Raw genomic sequence first — 21,378 nt, forward strand, 5'->3', positions numbered from 1 at the left:
GTGGGGATCCAGTAAGCATGTTGCTCCTTTTTTCCTAACTCACCAGAGAGCCGTAAAAACAAGCTGTAAGGACAGCCTGCATAGCATTGCAACTAGGGTGTGTGTGTGTGTGTGTGTGTGTGTGTGTGTGTGTGTGTGTGTGTGTGTGTTAAAAGAAACCGAGGCATTTCTCTCCTAAGTGTTATTGGTGTGTTGCATTCTAGATTAATACAATTCTTCATGCAGTAGTTTACTGCCAAATAGTGATGTTGCTGAAGACAAAACCTTTCTTTGGAGCAAAGTTTAGGCTGGCATGGCTATGAATCCCAAAATTATTCTACATTTGGAGGAAAAAAGTGGTTCATTTGTGTTCCTAGAGCGCTGGAAAGCTGCTCATCCCTAATGAAAACTCTCTTAAGCAACTCAATTTCATCTTGCTCCCAAATCTTTTGTTTTTAGCTGCTACTGAGTCAAGTTCAAAGGCTTATACTCAAGTCAATATGTTTCCCATTTTTTGTGGTAAAATTAGGTGCCTCAGTTTATATTCGGGTCGGCTTATACTCAAGTATATACGGTAATATTGCTTGGAGATGGTAGAAGAGAGTATAAAATGAAGTTTGCTAACTGAAATGAATTAAGTGAAGTTGTTTAACTGTTGCATTGTCAATAGAATATAATTTTATGTTTCTGGAGTGTAATTTTGCTTTAGCTGTATTTACATATTCTATAAACTCCCCCTTACCTTACTATTTTTTTCTGATCATAGTATTATTGATATATTCTTAAGCAGTATGGTAAACAGCTACTGATTTCTAATTATCTTTTTATAGATGTACCATCTAGTCCACATGGAGTGAAAATCATTGAAGCATCACAAACGACTGCTGAAGTCTCTTTCAGCAGACCAGATTCACATGGAGGTGTTCCTATTCATCATTACCAAGTAGATGTGAAAGAAGTCACTTCAGAAACGTGGAAAGTTGTGCTTTCCCATGGAGATCAGAGTGAGTCTGCCAAGAGATAATACAGTTGATTTATGGAATTAATTGAAACCAGAGTCAAGCACTTTAGTATTTATTTGCTACTAGCGGGGCCCGGCCATGCATTGTTGTGGCTTATTGTGGTGAAATGGGAAAGGAACAGTAGCAGCAAATCAATTGCAGAGGCCAGCAGTACGTGCTCATGGAAACGCGCAGGCTGATACTGTGCGATGTCATTGATTTGTGTGACCGCATTCCTTGGGGGGGAATGGAAAGGCACCCCTCCCACACATCTAGACTGGCTGGTCATGATCCTTTACCTGGGAGTAAGTTGGGGTGGTGGCAATGGGTGTCGCTTCTGAGTAAACCCTCTGAGGGGCGTGACAGCCATTCAAAGTATGTCACGGTTGCTTTACCGAGCTTACTCCTGGTGAAGAAAAAAGGAAAAAAAGACTCTGAGCATGGTCTTTCACTATGGGTTGGAACCATGGGACATTTGAATAAGGCTTATTTACAGCCCAATCAAATGGGGGGAGGTGAATCTGCCTGTAGAAGTATTTGCCCACCTTGACAACATAAATGGCATTTACGCGGGCAAGGAGGGCAAACTGAGAGACAGGCGGGTGCCACAGAGCTTGTCAGTGACTGACCCAGAAATGCCTGCCCCTGAAGAACTGTGGGCAGGCTAGAGGCCTTCAACCTGGGAACACTGATCTAGGGGGCTTAGACTTAAGCCACCCAAAATGGTAGTGTAACTCCATTGAGCCCTACGGAGGGTTTTCCAGGTGGCTGGAGTACTCCTCCCCGCTCTTTGTTTTGCTGCCTCTCTGTGCCACTTGAGAGCCCTCTGGAGCTGCCCAAAATGAATGCAGTTAACATTATGGGACATAATGCTGAGTAAATCATGATCAGAATAATCATTTTGAAATAAATTGATTTACTTTGCTTTGAATGAAGCTAGTGTGTTGTTCTGTGATTTCTTCAAATGATACCTTCCAGTAGTCTGATATACACCTCATAATTTGAACAGAAATAACTCTCAAGCCACATTATGCACATAAAGTGTATTTTATATAGCTTTAAGAAATATAGCTTTAAGAGGGAAAAAATGTACAAATTCTGAATTTTGTTTACAGTTTTGATGCTTGGTCTTTAAGTTTTCATGGCTGTGTCATGTGATTGGTCTTTATATTTTCACAGCTATGTCATGTGATTTTTGCATTGATATTTATGTTTATTAAAAGTAGTAAAGTCTTTGAGTTAAAATTATCCATCTTGCACACTTACTTTTCAAGGAAACAATTTTCTTTCAAATAATATAAATTAGTGGTCACTGAAACTGATTTTTTAAAAACAGGAATAAATTTAAACACAAAGACTCACTGATTTTGAAAAAAATATCTTGTAATTCAGTTAAATATGATCCTTAAGCACCACGCTTGATTAGTAACAATTTTAGATCATTTGCACATAATAGCTGAAGCACTCTGTACAATGTATTCATTCAAATGCTAAAAAAACCCACACACACCATACTTTCCTGTGTGTTAAACTTAGGTATCAATTATCAAATCTGTCCTTATTTAAATGTTGTTCAAAGAAATTTATCATTTACTAGTAGGCAACATTCATATTTTTGTGTATCAATTTCCATCTAAAAGTTATGAAATAGTAATTTTAAAATTAAAACTTGTAATCATATTTTAAAATATTGTCTGTAATCAAATACCAAATATTATCAGTTAGGGTTGCCAAATGGTTTCAACAAAAATGTACAAGATATGGGAAGTTTATTGATAACAATCAATATGACATCTGTATTTTACATTACATTATGTCGCTTTTATTTGGGGTTTTTTAGCTCTGAAATGTTGAGTTCAGAAATAAGCTAAATAGGATTTTGGCTTATAAACAAAGGGTTGGGTTTCCAACAACTTGTGGGAAAAATGTCTTGCTCCTTTAACAGATGCCTAATGGGATGACATTTACCTCCCTGCCATGAAAATCTTTTGTGAGCCAGATCTCACTTCTTCATTCCGTGCATTAATCCACTATTAAAGGGCAGGACAATGATCAAGAATGCTGTTTGTGTTTTATTGATGGCTAATAAGTATAATTCTACCATTAGTACAGCACATAAGATACAGAATAGGGACAGTGGTTTAAATTTACATTTACCAATAATCAAGCAAATCAAATCAAAAAAAATTTTATGTGACCAAAATCACTGTTTCTGTTGGACCTAATTCTGACACTGTTTTTATCTGTAAATGTGCCAGGATTCTTTAGCCCAAGACATTTTCGCCAAGGCCAACATTTAGTGAAGACACAAGACCACAATCTGAGTTCAGCTAGTTCATTTAATTAATTAAACTGATCGGTGTCATGCGTGAACATATTTAAATGGTCGTGCTGTGCTAAGTCAGCCTGCCCATGGCTGCCTTTCCAGGCAAACTCACCCTGACTACACACAACCGTTACCAGATTCAAAAGATGTTGATCAGGACCAACAGCTTTTCCTTCCCAGCCACACCATGTAATATAACCAAAGCCATAATTGATGTGCTGATCTGGACATACTCTCCATCACTTTGGATGTCTCAAGCCAATCATCCCTATCAGCCTTCCTAATCTCAGCCACACAAGGCGATTCATTACAGAATAGGGATCAGTACAAAGAAGTTACACTCACAAAGCAATGTATTGTGCAGAACAAAATGGAAAATAACGATGAAAACTATATCTTAATCTAAAGCAGCGGTTCTTAACCTGTGGGTCGCAATGCCTTGGGGGGTGAAACGACCCTTTCACAGGGGTCGCCTAAAACTCTCTGCATCAGTGTTCTCCATCTGTAAAATGGATAAATATTAAGGTTGGGGGTCACCACAACATGAGGAACTGTATTAAAAGGTCACGGCATTAGGAAAGTTGAGAACCGCTGCCTTAGACAGTCATATCTGTTCTTGATCTCACAAAAGATATTCAAACACTCCACACACTGACTCAGTCAGCTCACCCGATTCACATTCTCCCTAATACTAATTTAATCCTAAACTACCTGACTATGAGAGAAACATTCAGTCTCCCAGAGTTCTTTTATTATGTCAGTCCAGGCTCACCCTGACTGGGAATGCCTCTGATGCTAATTTCATCAATGCAATCTGGAGGTGGGAGCTCCCAAATTTTAACCTAATCCTCCCTTTTCCCATAGCATTGTTACTGGTGTTACTATTATGGAAATTTGCTTTGTTTCTGGAAATTAGCCCCTCTTATCATTGCCAGAGGTCTCACTTTTCCTATAACTAGACCCACAAACAAGGACCCCTTCCCTTGTGTTCTGGAGCTGTTTTTGGCTCTAGTTCCAATTGTGCCCAACATCATTCAGAAAACCGTGCTGGTACTGGATTTGCTTCCTTGGACCAAGATCAGTAAATATTGCCCTTCCCTCAACAACTTCTTCTATTCCCACTTTTCTTTCAGCTCTCTCCAAGCCCATGCTGTTGTTAACCAGATTCACATGGCTATACCTTCAGGGAAGGCTTTTTTTTTTTTTTGCTGCTGCTGTGCATACTTAATTGCTAAGGGAAAAGCATGTTCAGGTAGACTCCTGTTAGTATCAAAGTCCCCAAATTAAAATGTGGCATCCATATTAGTCTGAACTATCTAAAATACCAAGATATGACTGGTAAGGCATTTTAGAAATGTAACCCCCCTGTCTTACCATGAGTCACACCACACAACTGGGCCACAGTTTTCCTAGGAAGAGCGTGTGTGGAGAGAGGGAAACTTAAGACAGAGGGGCAGATAAAGATAGGTTCATGGTTGGATGTAAAAGAGATAAGAGTTGCTAGGATGAGGAAAAGAGGAAAGAGTCAAGAGTCAAGAGCGGGTGCAGGAGAAAGTGGGGTGCACCCCCCCCCCCAATCATAGGAGGTTCCTCCAAACTTAGCTGACATCACATAATAGGATTATCGCTTTCCTGGGGAAAGGTTGCCAGACAGAGTGAGGAAAAAGGAAATAGACGAAGGCAGATATAGGAAGCTGGAAAGGGCTCATACTTGAAAAAGAAAGAAGGATGGTGGAAAGGGAAAGAAATCATGGAGTGTTTCTGGAAAAGAAAAGAGGACATAGTGACAGAAAGAAAATTGAGTTGCTCTCCACAAGTCCTTGCAAGCCCCCCATTTGTGTTTGTGTGTGTATAATTATAAAATAATTTTATTTTACTCTTTTTAGCAATGGTTGTTCTCAACAACCTAGAACCAAACACAACCTATGAAATCAAGGTTGCTGCTGTAAATGGAAAAGGGCAAGGAGAATATAGCAAAACTGAGGCATTTCAGACGTTACCAGTTCGTAAGTAACATTATTTCTTTTAAATGAAAAAAATAATAATTGTAAAGTATTTTTGCAATAAAAGGCAACCACCTATTGTACATTTAGTGCTGTGGTGATGCAACAGTCTTTTAGACATGCATAGTGAAGCCTGCCAAGTCCTGGGAATAATCCTAGGCCCCTGTTTTATAGTTTTGATATCTTCCAATACAAAGAAATTCTGTCACTGTTAGTTTCTATACTTGAGGTCAGCATTCCAGTTTCTGCAATCAACTTCATGGTTTTAGAAGAATGAAATATATTATATGCAACCATTCTGCTCAGCCTATCGAACCTTCCTCCAAAGTAGAGTTGCCAGGTCTTCCCTGGCCTACAGTGGGGAGGGGGGAATTTTACTAGACTTAAAATGTGGTCTTGATGTCTCCTGCATGATGACATAACTTCTGTTTAGTTCACTTCTCAGGTGGGGGATGAATGAGGTGCATTTGCACGTGTCCAGTTGACGTTTATTTATCCTGGTAGTTTGAATGTGTGAGACATCTCAGAATTGGTTTTAAATGAGGTGATCAGGGAAGAGGGAAGGAGTTTGTAGTATCTGGTGGGAAGTCTGTTACACACTGTGTCCCACACAGTGTGTGACAGTGTGTAGACACAGTGTGTAACAGACTTCCCTCTGTGATACACCTCTGAAGATGCCAGCCACAGATGCAGGCAAAACATTAGGAACAAGATCCACCAGACCATGGCCACACAGCCTGGAAAACCCACCACAACCAGCACATATCTAATTTTATTATCTTTGTAACTTGTTTGTTAAATTGTTTTTTCTTTGTATTGTATTTGCGGTGCCCTGAAACAATAAAGAATAACTTGATGAAACTGTAGACATTAGAAAAATTCAGTCACATTTATTTATAGGTTTTGTATACCGCCCTACCCCCGAAGGGCTCTGGTGATGAAATGTGTTTTCTTCCCCAAAAATGCTGTTTTCTTCTCCAAAAATGCTGATGAAATGTGTTTTCTTCCCCAAAATTATTAATTTATTTTACACATAGTTAGAAGAGAAGAAGAGGAGTTTGGATTTATATCCCCCCCTTTCTCTCCTGTATGAGACTCAAAGGGGCTTACAATCTCCTTGCCCTTCCCTCCTCACAACAAACACCCTGTGAGGTAGGTGGGGCTGAGAGAGCCCAGAAGAACTGTGACCAGCCCAAGGTCACCCAGCTGGCGTGTGTGGGAGTGCACAGGCTAATCTGAATTCCCCAGATAAGACTCCACAGCTCAAGCGGCAGAGCGGGGATTCAAACCCGGTTCCTCCAGATTAGAATGCACCTGCTCTTAACCACTACGGCACTGCTCCTCCTGCAGTGCTGCACTAACTCAGTGCTGCTCCTGAGTTAGTGTTTTTTTTGTTTTAGAAATGCTGGTGCTCATATATAAAGTTGCATGAATTTCCACCCAGGGCTTGGAAGAGCTCATCCCAAAAGCTTAAGAACTCAATACCTGTGAATAGATAACAAAAAAAAATCCTTCACATAATGGTAAAAATGTATTCAACTCTGATAGATTTTCCATATCAGCAAGATTATGGACTTGCAGTACAATCCTATATGGAGTTACTCTAGTCTACTGTAAACTATTTCCATCTATCAATTTAGAAGTGGTGATCTACATGTGATTGCACAGTTAAAACAAGGGCATTTTTTCTTTCTTTGTGATATAGAGAACCAAAAAACTGCAAGCTAGTTGTGTGGTTCCAAAAAGCCCTATTATTTAAATTATATTTATTCCCAAGTTATGGTACTTTACCAAGGTGAGATTCTTACTTCTTTACTGTTGATAAATTACCATAGTTTAAATTCTGGTCTATACTCTTAACTGGCATACATTATGGCATTGTTGTATGGCTCTACAAGAAAACCAGACTGTAAATAAAATAATGTTTTTCTACTGTTGTCTTTTAGGTGAGCCCAGCCCCCCAACTATTCATGGACAGGCAGGCATTGGGAAGAGTTATAAACTTATCATAACAAAACAAGATGATGGAGGAGCTCCTATTTTGGAATATATTGTAAAATATAGAAGTGTAAGTAATTTATAACTCATGAAAGACCTGGGTCAGTGCTTTTTTTTTTAATTACCAAAAGAAGTTTATTAGTAAAGCTAATCAAATCTTTATTTATTATATTTATATTGCACCTTTCCCCTACTATGAAACAAAGTGCAGCATACATAGGCTTCATCCTTGTGTCTTCAGTGAAATCCCATATGGGGTTTGCACAGGTGCAGGCTGGTCATAGAAATCTGACCAGAAGGCTTCTAGAAGCTTTCAAGCTGACAGCAAGGTGGTATTCTACCCAAAGATTATGTGAAAGGAGGTGGAGAGAGCACTCCTCCTTCAGTTCTCTCTTCACTGCCATGGACAGAGGATATGGGCCCCTTCTACATGGGCAAAGTACAGCTGGTTGCATTTGGAGTTAAGCAACCCATGTTGTCGTTGGGGCGTTCGCATGCCTCCATGCAGGCAGCAAACGGAGCCTGCAGAGGCAATGCGGGTTGCCATTGTGCCTTCCCATGGAGACATGTTTTTTTCACTCACCTCCCTCTGCTGCGTAGCTACAAAGCCAGCAAGGCATGGACATCCACAGCCATGCTGCCATCCCTGTGCCCCTCTATAGCTTTGCAGCAGAGAGGCAGGGACTGGGGAAAAAGAGAGAAGCACAGCCAAGTAACATGCTTCTTGGGGCAGCTGTTCCCTCAGCCATGGCTGCAAGTTTAAACTAAAGAATTTCTGATAGTGCAATTCTTGAAAAACCCTGGTTTGGGGGGAAAACATGGAACAGACTCACATTAGGAGCAGGATTCAGGTGAAACACCCCCCCCCACACACACACACACGGATTTTTTACTGTGGTTAGCCCATGTTTATTGGCCTGTACGGAAGGGGCCCTGCTTTGCTGAATGCTTTCATTTTACCTCAAGATTTTTTCTTCCAGCATGATGGCATTGTTCAAGAAGAGTTCCAAATGTGGCACAAAAATATTCAGAATGATGAACATGAAGAATACCTCTTCTGTCTTAGTGAGGCTCATGTCTCAGATGTGTGCTCTTCTTGCCACTTTTTCTCTGTGAAGGCCAGGCATGAACAAGCTTCAAGGCTTAAGGCTGTTCTGTGGGAAAAATCTCTCACGTCAGTGGATACTCTGTGCACTAAGTCTTTGAAGAGGACACATCTTTTGTCCCTATCATTCTGTCTCGGTAGTTTTCTGACACAGATCAGAGTCCCAAATACTGGTTAACCTGAGTTTTCTAATTAATTAAATTGATGCCTGCTTGCCCAACATTGTTTATCTTCTATTTGAATAATTTGGTAGATTCCCTGAACAATCCGAAGTTTCATCCTCCCTAATCGGCACCTTTCTGTCCTGTTGGATGCAGATGATGCCATAATTTTGTCCAGAACACTGGTAGGATTAGCTTAACAAAGCTAATCCATTTTTGTAATCAAGAACAACTAAAAATTAACTTTTAAAACAAAACAAGATCCTTTCCTTTGAGAAACTACCCAAGATGAGGGGTTGGCAACTGCAAGGAAATAGGATTGAACAAGTCCTAAGATTTAAATATCTAGGGGTGGTGTGGCAGGACTCAGGTACCAAATCAATTAATCATAATACATTGGCAGTGAAAGGTCTACAAACAGCATTATTAATTTTTATAAATACCAAGGGGGCTTTTTTGTCCCTGCTGCCTCAAGATTTTCAAAGCCAAATCAGTTTCTCAGTTAGTTTATGGGTCCTTTTGGGGGCTCCTATCCTCCTCTTTTGGACTCCTTGAAAGAGAACAGTCTAAATTTCTCATGTCCCTCTTACAGGTGCCAAATATGTTTTGAACACCTGAATCAGATTGAAAACTGAGATGCTCAAGGTGGAGGCCAAAATCTGTATTCTTTCAATTTCTAAATGGCTTTTAAACTAACTCAGTCCTCAAGAGCTATTCCTGTTAACCCTCCAAGAAATTTTCAGTCAAGCTGGCATAAGGCTGTTGTATGTTCTCTTCAAAAAATGGACCTCTCCCTCAAACTTTTTAATACCTAGGCCTGGAATGGGCAAGGGCTTTAGTCAAGCAGAGAGTGACCAATATAGAGAGGCATTAGGACCTAATGGTCTCTCCAGGTATTTTTAAAAAAATCTCTGGACAATTCAAGATAAACAGTTGCTCTGGAAGCCAGTAATGCAGAGGTGGGATTCAGCTGGTTCGGCACAATTCGGCCCAGATTTTGGCTGCCACCCCGAGGCACCAAGTTTTACTGGTCAACAAGCTGGCATGCTCCCAGGCCATGGGAAGAGGCTGTCAGGGAAGGCCGGCGCGGCTGGCAGTCGTAGCCACCACAGTCCCCTGCCTGGGCCTTGGCTGGGTGGGTGGAGAAGGGCTGGCAGCGCTGTCAGGCCCTGAGACTGATGCTAGCCGCAAAGAGCGCCGAGTCTGGATGTGTTCCGGAAGTGGCAGGGAGGAGTCGGCAAACTGGCACTGGTCCCAGGCAAGCCTGGGCCATTGGGCGCGAGGCTGGGCATGGCTGGGGGAATGGGCAGCCCGTTGGCCAAGAGGGAAGAGGGTGGGTACAAAAGGAGGCTAGGAGATACAGCCAAGTAAATGGGTGGCGAGGGGGCATGTGCTGCGGGGGAGTGTGGCAGGGGGGCATGCATGGCTGGGGGTGCGGGCATGGCAGGCATGCACCCATGGTGGGGTTGCGCAACTGGGGGGTCGAGTGAACCGATGTGAGATTAGAATCCACCACTGCAGTAATGTAAGAATTTATGCTGGCCAGAAGCAATGCCTTGTCTCCCATCATTCTGGTGGGGAAACGTAAGAAAATCCTGCACATAGGCTGCGTGCTTGCCCATTAAACAACATTTATTTAACTGAGCATAGATATATTTTTAATTTAAACAAAAAAATTCATCCATTGTATTTGAAAGCCCTTTTATGACAATTCTTTTGGCTGAAACATTTCTAAGCTGGCTTCTCGTGCAGTGTAGTATTCTTTAAATGTTTCAAATTTACTCCCCAAAAATATGGCCCATTCCTCAAGTCCTTGAGTTCTTGCTCAACTTTCCTCTCAGTGTCTAGCTCAGGGGTAGGGAACCTGCAGCTCTCCAGATGTTCAGGAACTACAATTCCCATCAGCCTCTGTCAGCATGGCCAATTGGCCATGCTGGTAGGGGCTGATGGGAATTGTAGTTCCTGAACATCTGGAGAGCCGCAGGTTCCCTACCCCTGGTCTAGCTCATCATTTTTTCATGTCCCTCACCACACTCCTTTCCCGCCATCTTTTCGTGCATTTTGTAATTTTTGGCTGTTTTTCTTACTCCTCTTTCCCTTACTTTTAGTGATTGGTAAACCCATGATTACACAAAGTAGCAATAAAACAGATTTTCTTCCTCAGTTTTTCTTACATGTGGGTAAATTTACTAAAGAGCAAACCCACAATTACATGAAGAAATTATTCAAAAGATTGACAGGGCATCGAATCAATGCATCAGCAAAAAATGAAATGTTTGGAGGAGGTGAGTGCAGACAAACATTGTGGCATAGGGGGATCGAAAACATTCTGGAGACATTCTAAACAATTTGCGTAGAAAAGGCCAATGATTCTCAATATTGTAAGCTGTCAATACTCAGAGCTGTTCTTAGGTCCTCAGATAATTTGTTAAAAGGTGTCCACCTGCTAACCTTTCCTTGTGGTCTCACTATTTACACTGATGCTTCCCTAACAGGTGTGTGTGTGTGGGGGGGGGGGAGATTTATTGCAGCTCCCTGCAAGCTTGGATTCATTGACCAGTTAGTGAAATTACCATGCATATAAATTGTTTGGAAATCTGAGCAGTCAGGTGTGTTCTTACATCTCTTTCAGCCACTGTCACAGGAAAATGACTCATCATTGGTATGGATAGTATAGCTGCCAACAAGCAAGTGGTACAGGATCCAGGTCCCTCTGTTCTGAGGCCTCTTGATTATAGAGATGGGCCACCCTATGTGACATTTCCTTGGTAGCCATCTATGTTGGTGGAGAGAACAACACTACTGAGGATTTCCTTAGCTGATGGGTGTTTTCAACTTATAAATGGTCTCTGAGGCCTTAGTACTTAATTCACATTTTAAAAAAAATGCAGGTTCCCTCATATAAATCTGTTTGCCACCAAGGCCAATGCAGTGCCATCTTCTATTGGTTAAAAGACAGTAATGGGCAAGAGCTCCCTGGGAAATGCTTTTCAGATATACTGGCCAGGTCACCGTGTTATTCTTTTACTCCTTTCCCTCTTTTTCAGAGGGACTTGAGTGGGTGAGCTGGGAGGCCTGGTACTTACTCAGTTCTGTTCCCCGGGTTACTGTTTGCAGCACCAGCCTAGGCTGATGGGGTCGGGTGCAGGAGTGGCCACAATCCATAGGGATTCCATCTCCCTTACCAGATGACCCATCCAGCCTATGGCTGGAGTGGAGAGCTTGTTCTTGGTGCTTGGCAAGAGAGATGTTGGGACTGATGCTGATGTACTGATCATCCTGTTGCCCAGATGCCTCCCTGCCTGAGCTGGTGAAGGCAGTCTCAGAAGAGATGTTAGAGACTCCCAGTGCAGTGATTCTGGGGTACTTCAGCTTCCACATTGAGAAAGAATCTGATGGTCTGGCTCAGGGCCTTATGGCTGCCATGGCAACTATGGGGCTATCTCTGTTTCTGGTCCAGTGCACTCTGCTGAAAATGCTCTTGACCTGGTCTTTGCAGACTGGAGGAGGGGAGTGATCCATTAGTTGAGGGACTATTTGTCCCTTGTCATGGATGAGTCAGTGTTTAGTAACATTTGGGCTTCAGATGCCACTCCCTCACTGCAAAGTTGGGGACCAATTGAAATGGTCTGCTCTTGAAGGAGGATGGAATCTCAAGAATTCCTGAGAGGTCTGGGGTTTTTCCTGGGGGTTTTCCTGGTGGCAGGGTTGGCACTTCTGTTGAGGCTCTGGTCTCACTTGTGAATAGTGAGGGCAAGAGGGCCATCAACATGAAAGCTCTTGAGCACCCTCACCCCACTGGCAGAATCCATCAGACCCCCATAGTATACTGGGCAGCTGAAGACAATGAAGCAGGAGGGATGATGGCTTGAGCACAGGTGGCAGTAATCATCTTGCAGATCTGACCGGACACTGGAGAGAGCCCAGCTGGCAGTGGCGGCGGCAAAGAAGGTGAACTTATCCATCCACATTGTATCTACAAGTAGCCCTCCAGTTGAGTTATTTTTGGGTGGTGAACTGTTTACTGTCCTCTAGTCAGTGGCTAGAATGCCTCCTAGTATCTGTTGTGATTATTTTGTGCACTTTAAGGATAAAGTTGCTCAGATCCTCACAGGATTGGATTCCATTGTTGAACACTGTCCTGTAGAGTTGTCTGGAATACCATCTGGTCCTGTTTTATTAGATCCACTTCAGTTGTTAGATCTGAGGATGTGGATAAGTTGTTTTTTTAGGAATGTGGCCTACTCCTACTCCTCTAGACCCTTATCCAGTCTCTAGACCCTTATGACTAATGAAAACTATCTGGGGGAGGGGCTGGCCCAGTGGGTTTAGAAGATAGTGAATGTCTTTTTGAGGGTGTGGTGCCGGCACAACTTAAAGATCCAGTGGTCTGCCCCCTCTGTAAGGGACCCTCCTTGAACGCCAAGGAACTGGGCAATTATCATTCTGTAACCAACCTCCCCTTTTTGGGTAAGGTTTTTGAGACAGTGGGGCAGCTCAATTGCAGGCATACTTGGAAGAAACTGATTTTCTGGACCCATGTTAATCTGTTTTCAGGTGTGGTCATGGCACAGAAATGGTCTTGGTTGCCCTAATCGATGAACTGTATCTGGGGAGAGAAAGCAGGAATGCTACCCTTTTCATTCTCCTGGATATCTCTGAGACTTTAAATACCATGATATCTTGCTGGACCAACTCTGGGGAATGGGGTGGGAGGTGGGGGTACTATACTAAAGTGGTTTTCCACCTGGTTGCAGAAGATACCATTAGGATACAGGTGTTCATAGTTCCTTGTGAGGTTCTCCAGGGCTTGGTCCAGTTCTCGATGGTGCTTATCATCTATATATGAAACTGGTGGATGAGGTCATCAGGGGATTCGGGTTGTAATCAGTATGCAAATGAAACTCAGTTCTGTGTCTCCTTTCATCAGAATCAAGATCAATGCTCCATGGGTGGACCCTTGCTTGGAAGCAGTTATGGGATGGAAGAATTCCAGTAAACTAAAGCTGAGTCCAGATACGACATATGTTCTGAGTTTCCAAGCTCATGAGATCCAGGGGCACCCAGTATTGGATATTGTTGTATTGCCCCAGAAAGACCAGATTCAGAGTGCTCCTGAATGCATTGCTATTCCTTAAAGTTGAGGTGGTGGTGGTGGTGGCCTGAAGGGCCTTTCACCAGCTCCATCTGGTTCACCAGCAACACCAGTTTTTGGAGAAAGGGAACCTGGCCACAGTGCTACATGCTCTGGTGACCTCCTGATTGGATTCCTGTAAAATGCTTTATATGGGTCTACGCTTGAAGATGATCTGAAGGCTGGAACTAGTGCAGTATGCTGCATCTGGGTTGCTTGCTGGTACATCTGGCCAGACTCTCATCACACCAGTTTTCAAGGAATGCACTGGCTCCCAATTCATTTCCAGGCCCAATGCAAGGTGTTGACATTAACAAAGAAATCCCTAAACAGCTTGGACCCTGCCTACCTAAAGGAACACCAGTGCTCATATGGACCTGCATGGGCACTGAGGTCACAGGGGGAGGCTCTTCTTCTGGTACTCCGTGTGTCTTGATATGAGCACATGGGAGGGCTTTCTCTGTGATTGCACCTGGGTTTTGGAATAACCTCCCCTCAGAGGTTTGCTGCGTTTTTACTCTTTATGAATTTAGGTACCTGGTGAAGACTTTCCTCTTCATCCAGGCAATTGGTTAGTCTCCTTGGATGGTGGTTGGGGGTGGGGGGTAAGAGTTTATTTTTTATGTTGTAGTGTTTTAAAGAGATGGTTTTATGTATAGGGATGTTATAGACACCTACAGATCTTTCATATGGGTAGGGTATAAGTTTAATAAATAAATAACTCAGACACAATAGATAACTATTTGCTTACACATGTGCTGGGACTCAGGAGATATGTGTTTTTGCCCTCATAAACTCATGAAGGATATTACATTGCTCTCTTTGCTGTGTTAGACCTTTGGTTTAAGAAAATATTTTTATACTGTAATAATTGGCATTTGTGGTCATGAACATTTACCATTTTTTCATGACTAGGATTTGAAATAATTTCAGCACTTGAAGGTATTTACTTCTAAGATGCACTTTCTTGCAAAAGGATGCCTCAGTTTACATTTTAAATACTTTTAACTGACTTTTGATTTCTTTGGGAGGGTCAGGGTCTGATCCTTGTTTCTTCTTTGCCTTTTGTCTTTAGCACTCTGGATAGAAAATGACTGGGAGTACCTTTTTTGCCTTTAGTTGCCCCTTTTTCTATGTTCTGAAGTGTGTGAGGTCCTAGACCAGAGGTCTGCAACCTTCGGCTCTCCAGATGTTCATGGACTACAAGAACCATCAGCCCCTGCCAGCATGGCCAATTGGCCATGCTGGCAGGGGCTGATGAGATTTGTAGTCCATGAACATCTGGAGAGCCACAGGTTGCAGACCCCTGTCCTAGACAACTATCAGAGTGTTGGTTTAGCATATTGATTAATTTCATGTTACCTGTGACTTACCAAAGTGAGTTTGAGGATGAGGTGATATTTGAATTAAATGTCTCCTAGGTCACTGTTCACTGTTATTATGTTTTTAAATTCTGATCCTAACAGTAAAAACATATTTATTTAGTTACATTTCTTCTTATTTCATGGAACTCAGAATGGTTGCTTAGGATTTTCAAAGCCATTTCTCACCAAATCAAGGTTGTGCTATCATATGCCACCATTTGCAAAATGTTATTGTAACTGAGGATTTCAGGCTAATAGCATCCACAGGATAGTGTAGTCACATATCAAAAGACAATTGTATGATTATACTAGCCTTTGAAGATTTTGATAATATTAGACTTAAATTACCCATTCATTGCTATTTAAATTGTTATTTGTATTTTTACAGAAAGACAAGGAGGATCTGTGGCAAGAGAACAGGATCCATGGTAATAAAGACCACATTATCCTAGAGCCATTGCAATGGAGAGTGGATTATGAAGTGCAAATTACTGCTGCCAACAGGCTGGGATATTCAGAACCAACAATATATGAATTTACCATGCCACCAAAGCCTAATATTATTACAGGTAAGGGTTTTTTTTCCAGTATAGCCTCTGACTTTGATCTTTGCTCCTATTTAATATGAGTGGAAGTTCTGCATTCTCAAAGTATCCTCCAAAATAGGTTATATTCACTAGTTACATCAATTATATATAATTTTTTGGTACTAATATTAAATTTCTGACCTAGCATGTGCTAAAATGTAGATACTACTAAAGAAAAGGTGTTCTGCATTTCTGATTGTTAATGTATGTTGTGTTTATTAGTTATATTCAGTCATTCACTTTAGTTGCCCTTATAAGAAGTCTCTGCCAGCACAGATGTACTACATAAAGTGATTCTATGGAAATAAAATTGTCAAGATAATATAGAGCTCTTTTCCATGGATCACATATTAATTCAGAAAAATGAATTATGCCTCTGTGAATGCATGTGAGTGATATTATCCTTTTTTTAGCTTCCATGACACAAGCTTCAAAACCATAGCTGTTTAAATCAGAAATAGAGGGTTAGCAATCAGGTTTTATTAGAAATCTGTTAAACAGTAATGGTACCTTTTTTTTCTTAGTTACCAATGATATTAGAAAAGAATAATCTGTTAAGTTTACTAAGAATTTTTATGAAAAATTATTTTCAGCTATAGTCCGATAAAAGCTGTCTGGACCATTTTCATATTCAGCTTTTGTATTACAACTTTATTACTACTTCTAGTTGTTCCATACATTGACAGAATACTTAGCAGGGTTTTGTTCATAAAAACACAAAGTTATTAATTCCATAGAGACATATTGTGAAGTCACAGACAGAAATTATGAAGTCCACAGTGGTTCAGAAATAATGACGTTTCAGGATGTGGTTTTTCTGATCAATAAATACGCAAAATGAGTTGCGTGCAGATGTGCGGATTCCGCTTCTCTTATGAACCACACGTAAACACTTATATTCGTTGGAATAGAAATGGCTGCAGCCCGGTTTATTAACAATAACACATAACTCTTTTTGGAAGCTGGGCGAGCATATTGGGGCACATCCTGGCCACCAGGCAGCGAACCGTCGAACCTGGTCACGGTCAGCTCAACAGCTGACCCTTGCCCTTTAACTGATATGGCTGGTTTTTGCCAACCTCCGTATGGATGGTGGCCTCAGCTTCTCCTTCATGCTGTTTCTGGGAGTCCTATCTCTCAGGATCAGCATTGGGGGGGCTGCATTATTGTGGGCTTTAGCAGGAGAGGGGAGAAGGGAAATTTCCATCTTTACAATTCTGTGTGGGTTTCCCACTTTTGTCTCCAAAAAAAACCGGATGGATTTTTATATCCATATTGCTATATAGTTGCTTGCATATACCCAGCTTTAATTTTTCATCTTTGTCCTGTGCCCAAAAGAAGGTGAGGTGGGCTGTATCATGAAAAGGATGTGCAAGATCCCAAAAAGGGCCACTTTATTAGATAAACTGGGTAGCAAATTAATGGATCGTAAGCATTTTCTTAAAGGGGAAAAATAATTTAAGGAAGCAGGGTTGACATTTAGCCTCCAGCATAATCCTAGAGCAGTGGTGGTGAACCTTTGGCACTCCAGATGTTATGGACTACAAATCCCATCAGTCCCTGATAGCATGGCCAATTGGCCATGCTGGCAGGGGCTGATGGGAATTGTAGTCCATAACATCTGGAGTACCAAAGGTTCGCCACCACGGTCCTAGAGTATTTCATCATCATCTGACCTAACCACCCTAGTAGGAACAATTAGGTCTACAAATGCCCACTCAGTGGCATATATGCTCAGGGATGGGGTACCCTCTCTCCCTGGGCACCACTAATCTGGTCACGTGAGGGATGCAAAATCACCCCCCCACATGACCAGGAAGACAGCAAGGCCAAGGAAGCCTGAGGACACTGCCCCCCCCCCAAGCCTCGCCCCCCTCCTGGCTCCCAGCCAGCAGCCAGCAGTCCCTTCTGCCCTCTCCTCTGGGGAGAGCAGAACCAATGGCAGAGCAGAACCAACGGCAAGGCTCTGTCCTCATCTCCTTTGCTTTTATAAGAAAAGAGCAGGGCTCGGGGGTGTGGCTAGGAGGTGGGGCTCAAGCATAGTGGGGTGGGCACCCAGAGAACGGCTGTCTCCGGGCATCATTTCTGTCCCCCCCCCCCCATAGTCTCTGTCCTTACTGGGTCTCTTAATGAGCAATCCTAAACAAGTCTGTGCACAAATTAATTTAGTGTTATTCACTTGAATTTATAGGAAAAAATGTTAAGGATTACAGTCCTACAATGCAACCATGTACCCTCATGATGTGAAAGGGACTGACTCCCTAGTAAATATGCATAAAACTGCAGCCTTAATTACCATTAAATCATGATCCTTGGGTGTTGTGGGTTTTCCATGCTGTGTGGCCATGGTCTGGTAGTTTTTGTTCCTAACATTTCACCCACATCTATGGCTGGCATCTTCAGAGGCATGTTACAGTAAGATGTGTTTCTTTCCATGGCACCTACAACACCTGTAGATTCCAGCCATGAAAATCTTAAGCAATACTAATCATGATCAGTTTTATCTTGGGAAGAGGATTTTGAATTTGGAGCTGCTGGACGCCCTTTATTTTTATGCTAGTATTTTTATATTGTATTTATGAGATCTAGCTTTTACTGTTTTATCGCTGTTTTTAAAGATTTAGCCATTTTATGTTATATTATGTTTATTGTTGTACACCGCCCGGAGCCCCTCGGGGATAGGGCGGTATAAAAATCTAATAAATAATAATAATAAAAAGTAGCAGAATCCAGAAAGCAGTTCACATCAAGATCACCAATAATCTATTAAGCACTTACTCTGTTAGGCTACATAACCGAGGTCTCTCTGAGTGACATCTAAATTGGATTTCTGATTGATGAATCACATATAAAATTTGAAGTTGTCAGGGATCTATCTTCCATAGAGTTTTACACAGACTGAAAATTATTGACTTCTTTTTATTCATGAGGTGATAGACATTATTACTAAGCTTATTCCTTCATTTAAATAGTGAAATTTTCTTGATTTCATCCTCAACAATGGTTTTAAGGAAATATACCGATCAGTAACTGTTTATAGGAATCTTTACATTTTGCAGATTCTTACTGTCCCTGCTTGGAATATCTCTTACTGTTTTGAAATAAGCCATGTTACTTATCCTGAAACATCTTCACCATTCCTGACCATACCTGTGAAATCATAGGCAAAGATGATGGATAATTTATTTATTGTGATATTTTATCTGATCATGTTGGCTCTAGAGTCACAAAAATGTCAACATTATGTTATTTATATGAATAGTGAACTGCAATTAATTTCATTTAATCACACAAATATGATCACATTAAACGTTTGAATGCATGAAACAACAATAGTACAGGCAAAAATTGCATGCACTCCTGAAGCCTTTTAAATTCATTTTATACTGTTTTCTTGTTTCATAGTTTGCTGTGGGTAAAACCTTGCTAGACTATACTGCCCAAATACCACACAACACCCCATTCTGTACTATGTTTTGAACTATATTTTATCTTATTACATATTTATTTCACTTTCTTTTAAGGAAATTAAGGCCCACATGCCATTTTTCATTACAAATGGATGGCAAGGTAAAGTTGACTTGTAGACAGACTCATCAATTGAGTGTTGTAATCAAGAAGGCATTGAAACATGCAAGAAGATTTTTAAAACTTTTTTTATAATGTAATTGCTGCAGAAGGAAGTAATCATATATCTAATTTTGAACAAGATAGGACCATAGTGTGTGACTCAATAGATTGGCAAAATGGAGTTAGGGAGATAAGAAGAGGGATTTATCTACAAACCTGAAGGTATTCCCAGGTTTGCTGAAAAACCAAAATCTAAGCAAGAAATAGTAGAAATGTCCATAGGTTTAAAGAAGAGTGCCCATTGAGCTTTCAGTTGTTATTTTGGAAGTTACTAGGCCATCACATCAGCATTGCTGAGCCTTTTAAGCCTCGGTTTCTGTAAAGCAAACCTGACACTTGACACTGTACAACTGGGGCCCTGCTTAACCTGACCCTGCAAGGCAGAAATAATACCATGAAACTGGGCCTGGCCCAGTAAAGTCATCACCATACCGGTGGATTCTGCACAACAATTGTATAATAGGTTACAGTCATTATAAAGGAACATGTTTTCCTTTTTTCCATTCACGTGTGTGCTGTTCAAGTAGCAATTGGAGCCCATGGAAACAATCCAAGTTGCTTTCGCACCTTGGCCTGGAGAGGCTTCTCTCTCTCTCTTCTTAATTTCCTGCAACACATGCTTATCTTTTTTTTTATTCATTAGATTTCATAGACCGCCTCATCCCTGGAGGGCTTTAAGTGGTTCACAACACAAAACTAAAGAGCAATCAATAAATAACTTGAATTACCTCTAAAAACATTAAAATCAGTATACAGAAATGAATCCCCGCAGCCATGCTGATTGTCCCACAACATGACTAGCTGAACCTGTGTAGCTGTTCATGTAAAACATGCAAAACTGCTTTCTACCTGGAAGGGATCTCTGACCTCCAGATTCAACAGATGTGCCAGCCTCTGTGGAGGGGGAAGCCAGGAATGGTGGACACCTCCATGTCCAAGGTAGGGTTGAGGGCACTTGGAGGCAGCAGGAAGTCCTGCTGCCTCGTCGTTTTTTGTGTGCCTCGAACGGGGTCAAGGCACGTGAAAACGAGACAGCAGGACTTCTTGGTCATGTGGGGGGCCGATTTTGTGCCCCCCACATGACCAGAAGAGCTGCGCCTGGGGACAAGGGGTACCCCTTGTCCCTAAGCAGATACGCCACTGGATACGACTGCCTTTCCCATGGTTGTCAAGGGAAGGCCTAGTTATCTACAAAGCATGTGAAGCCATAAAGTAAAGATCAAGGAAGAATGCCCCAGATAGTAGCGGTAACATACAGCAGGCTGGTTACATGTATCTTTTAGCATCATTTTGTATGTAGCGTTTAAGCAGTTACAATGAGGTAGGAATGCATCTCAATCACCTAGATACAATCCCCTGACATTACTACACTTAGTGCAATATCCTCCACTTTCTAGGAAGTTCCAAACTTGATCTTTCTCTAAGCTAGCAATTAATAAGTATATCTTTAATATCAAGTATCTACATTTTAATCAGGTTGTGCACCATTACTATGTTAATTACTCTGGCAAGGAGGATTATGGTTAAGAACATCTCTGATTAAAAGTAGGAAAGTCATCAGAAGCTCTTAGGTACTTGAGAAGCACAAGCAAGTGAGAACAAAGGAACGAACGTGGCAACTTCATGTGGTGCACAGCATGGTCACTGGATAGATAGGCTCAAATGGAGCAACTATCAGATTTGGAAAAAAAGAGTAAAGACACCTAATTAAAAAAAGACTGTGGGTGGTTACACATGCTAAGCATCCAGCTGAAGGTGTGGAGCAGTGGGAAGGTGTGGCTATGAGGGAAAAGGTGCAGAGCAACTGGTTATGTGGGATTTATAAGAGGTGTGATTAACTCTGGTTTAACAGACAGAAAGCTATTAAGGGTCATTAGGATGCCAACTGTGAAGTTTGTGCAGATGGAATTACATTGATTGCATGTCAAATCCTTGTTAATGAGCTAGATGTATCTTCAGAAATAGTTGTTTAGCATAACAATGCAGGAAGGTACTAACCAAGAACATCTTGACAGGAGGCTAGATATAGATGAACAGTTCAAAGCTGCTGGAAAAGAAATTCCAGATGAAGATATGTTTGTGTTAATTTT

General features: G+C 41.5%; 1 protein-coding gene across 2 annotated transcripts in view; it reads left to right on the forward strand.

The window, feature by feature from the left end:
• Positions 1–21,378, forward strand: part of NCAM2 (neural cell adhesion molecule 2) — a 273,716-nt gene that overhangs the window by 212,554 nt on the left and 39,784 nt on the right. For both annotated transcript variants that reach the window (XM_048492570.1, XM_048492569.1), the window contains exons 12-15: positions 810–983; positions 5,193–5,312; positions 7,256–7,377; positions 15,460–15,640. In XM_048492570.1, the coding sequence (XP_048348527.1) occupies positions 810–983; positions 5,193–5,312; positions 7,256–7,377; positions 15,460–15,640 (597 nt within the window). The remainder of the gene's footprint in view (positions 1–809; positions 984–5,192; positions 5,313–7,255; positions 7,378–15,459; positions 15,641–21,378) is intronic.

This window comes from Sphaerodactylus townsendi, linkage group LG04, assembly GCF_021028975.2.
Source record: "Sphaerodactylus townsendi isolate TG3544 linkage group LG04, MPM_Stown_v2.3, whole genome shotgun sequence".
NCBI lineage: Eukaryota > Metazoa > Chordata > Lepidosauria > Squamata > Sphaerodactylidae > Sphaerodactylus > Sphaerodactylus townsendi.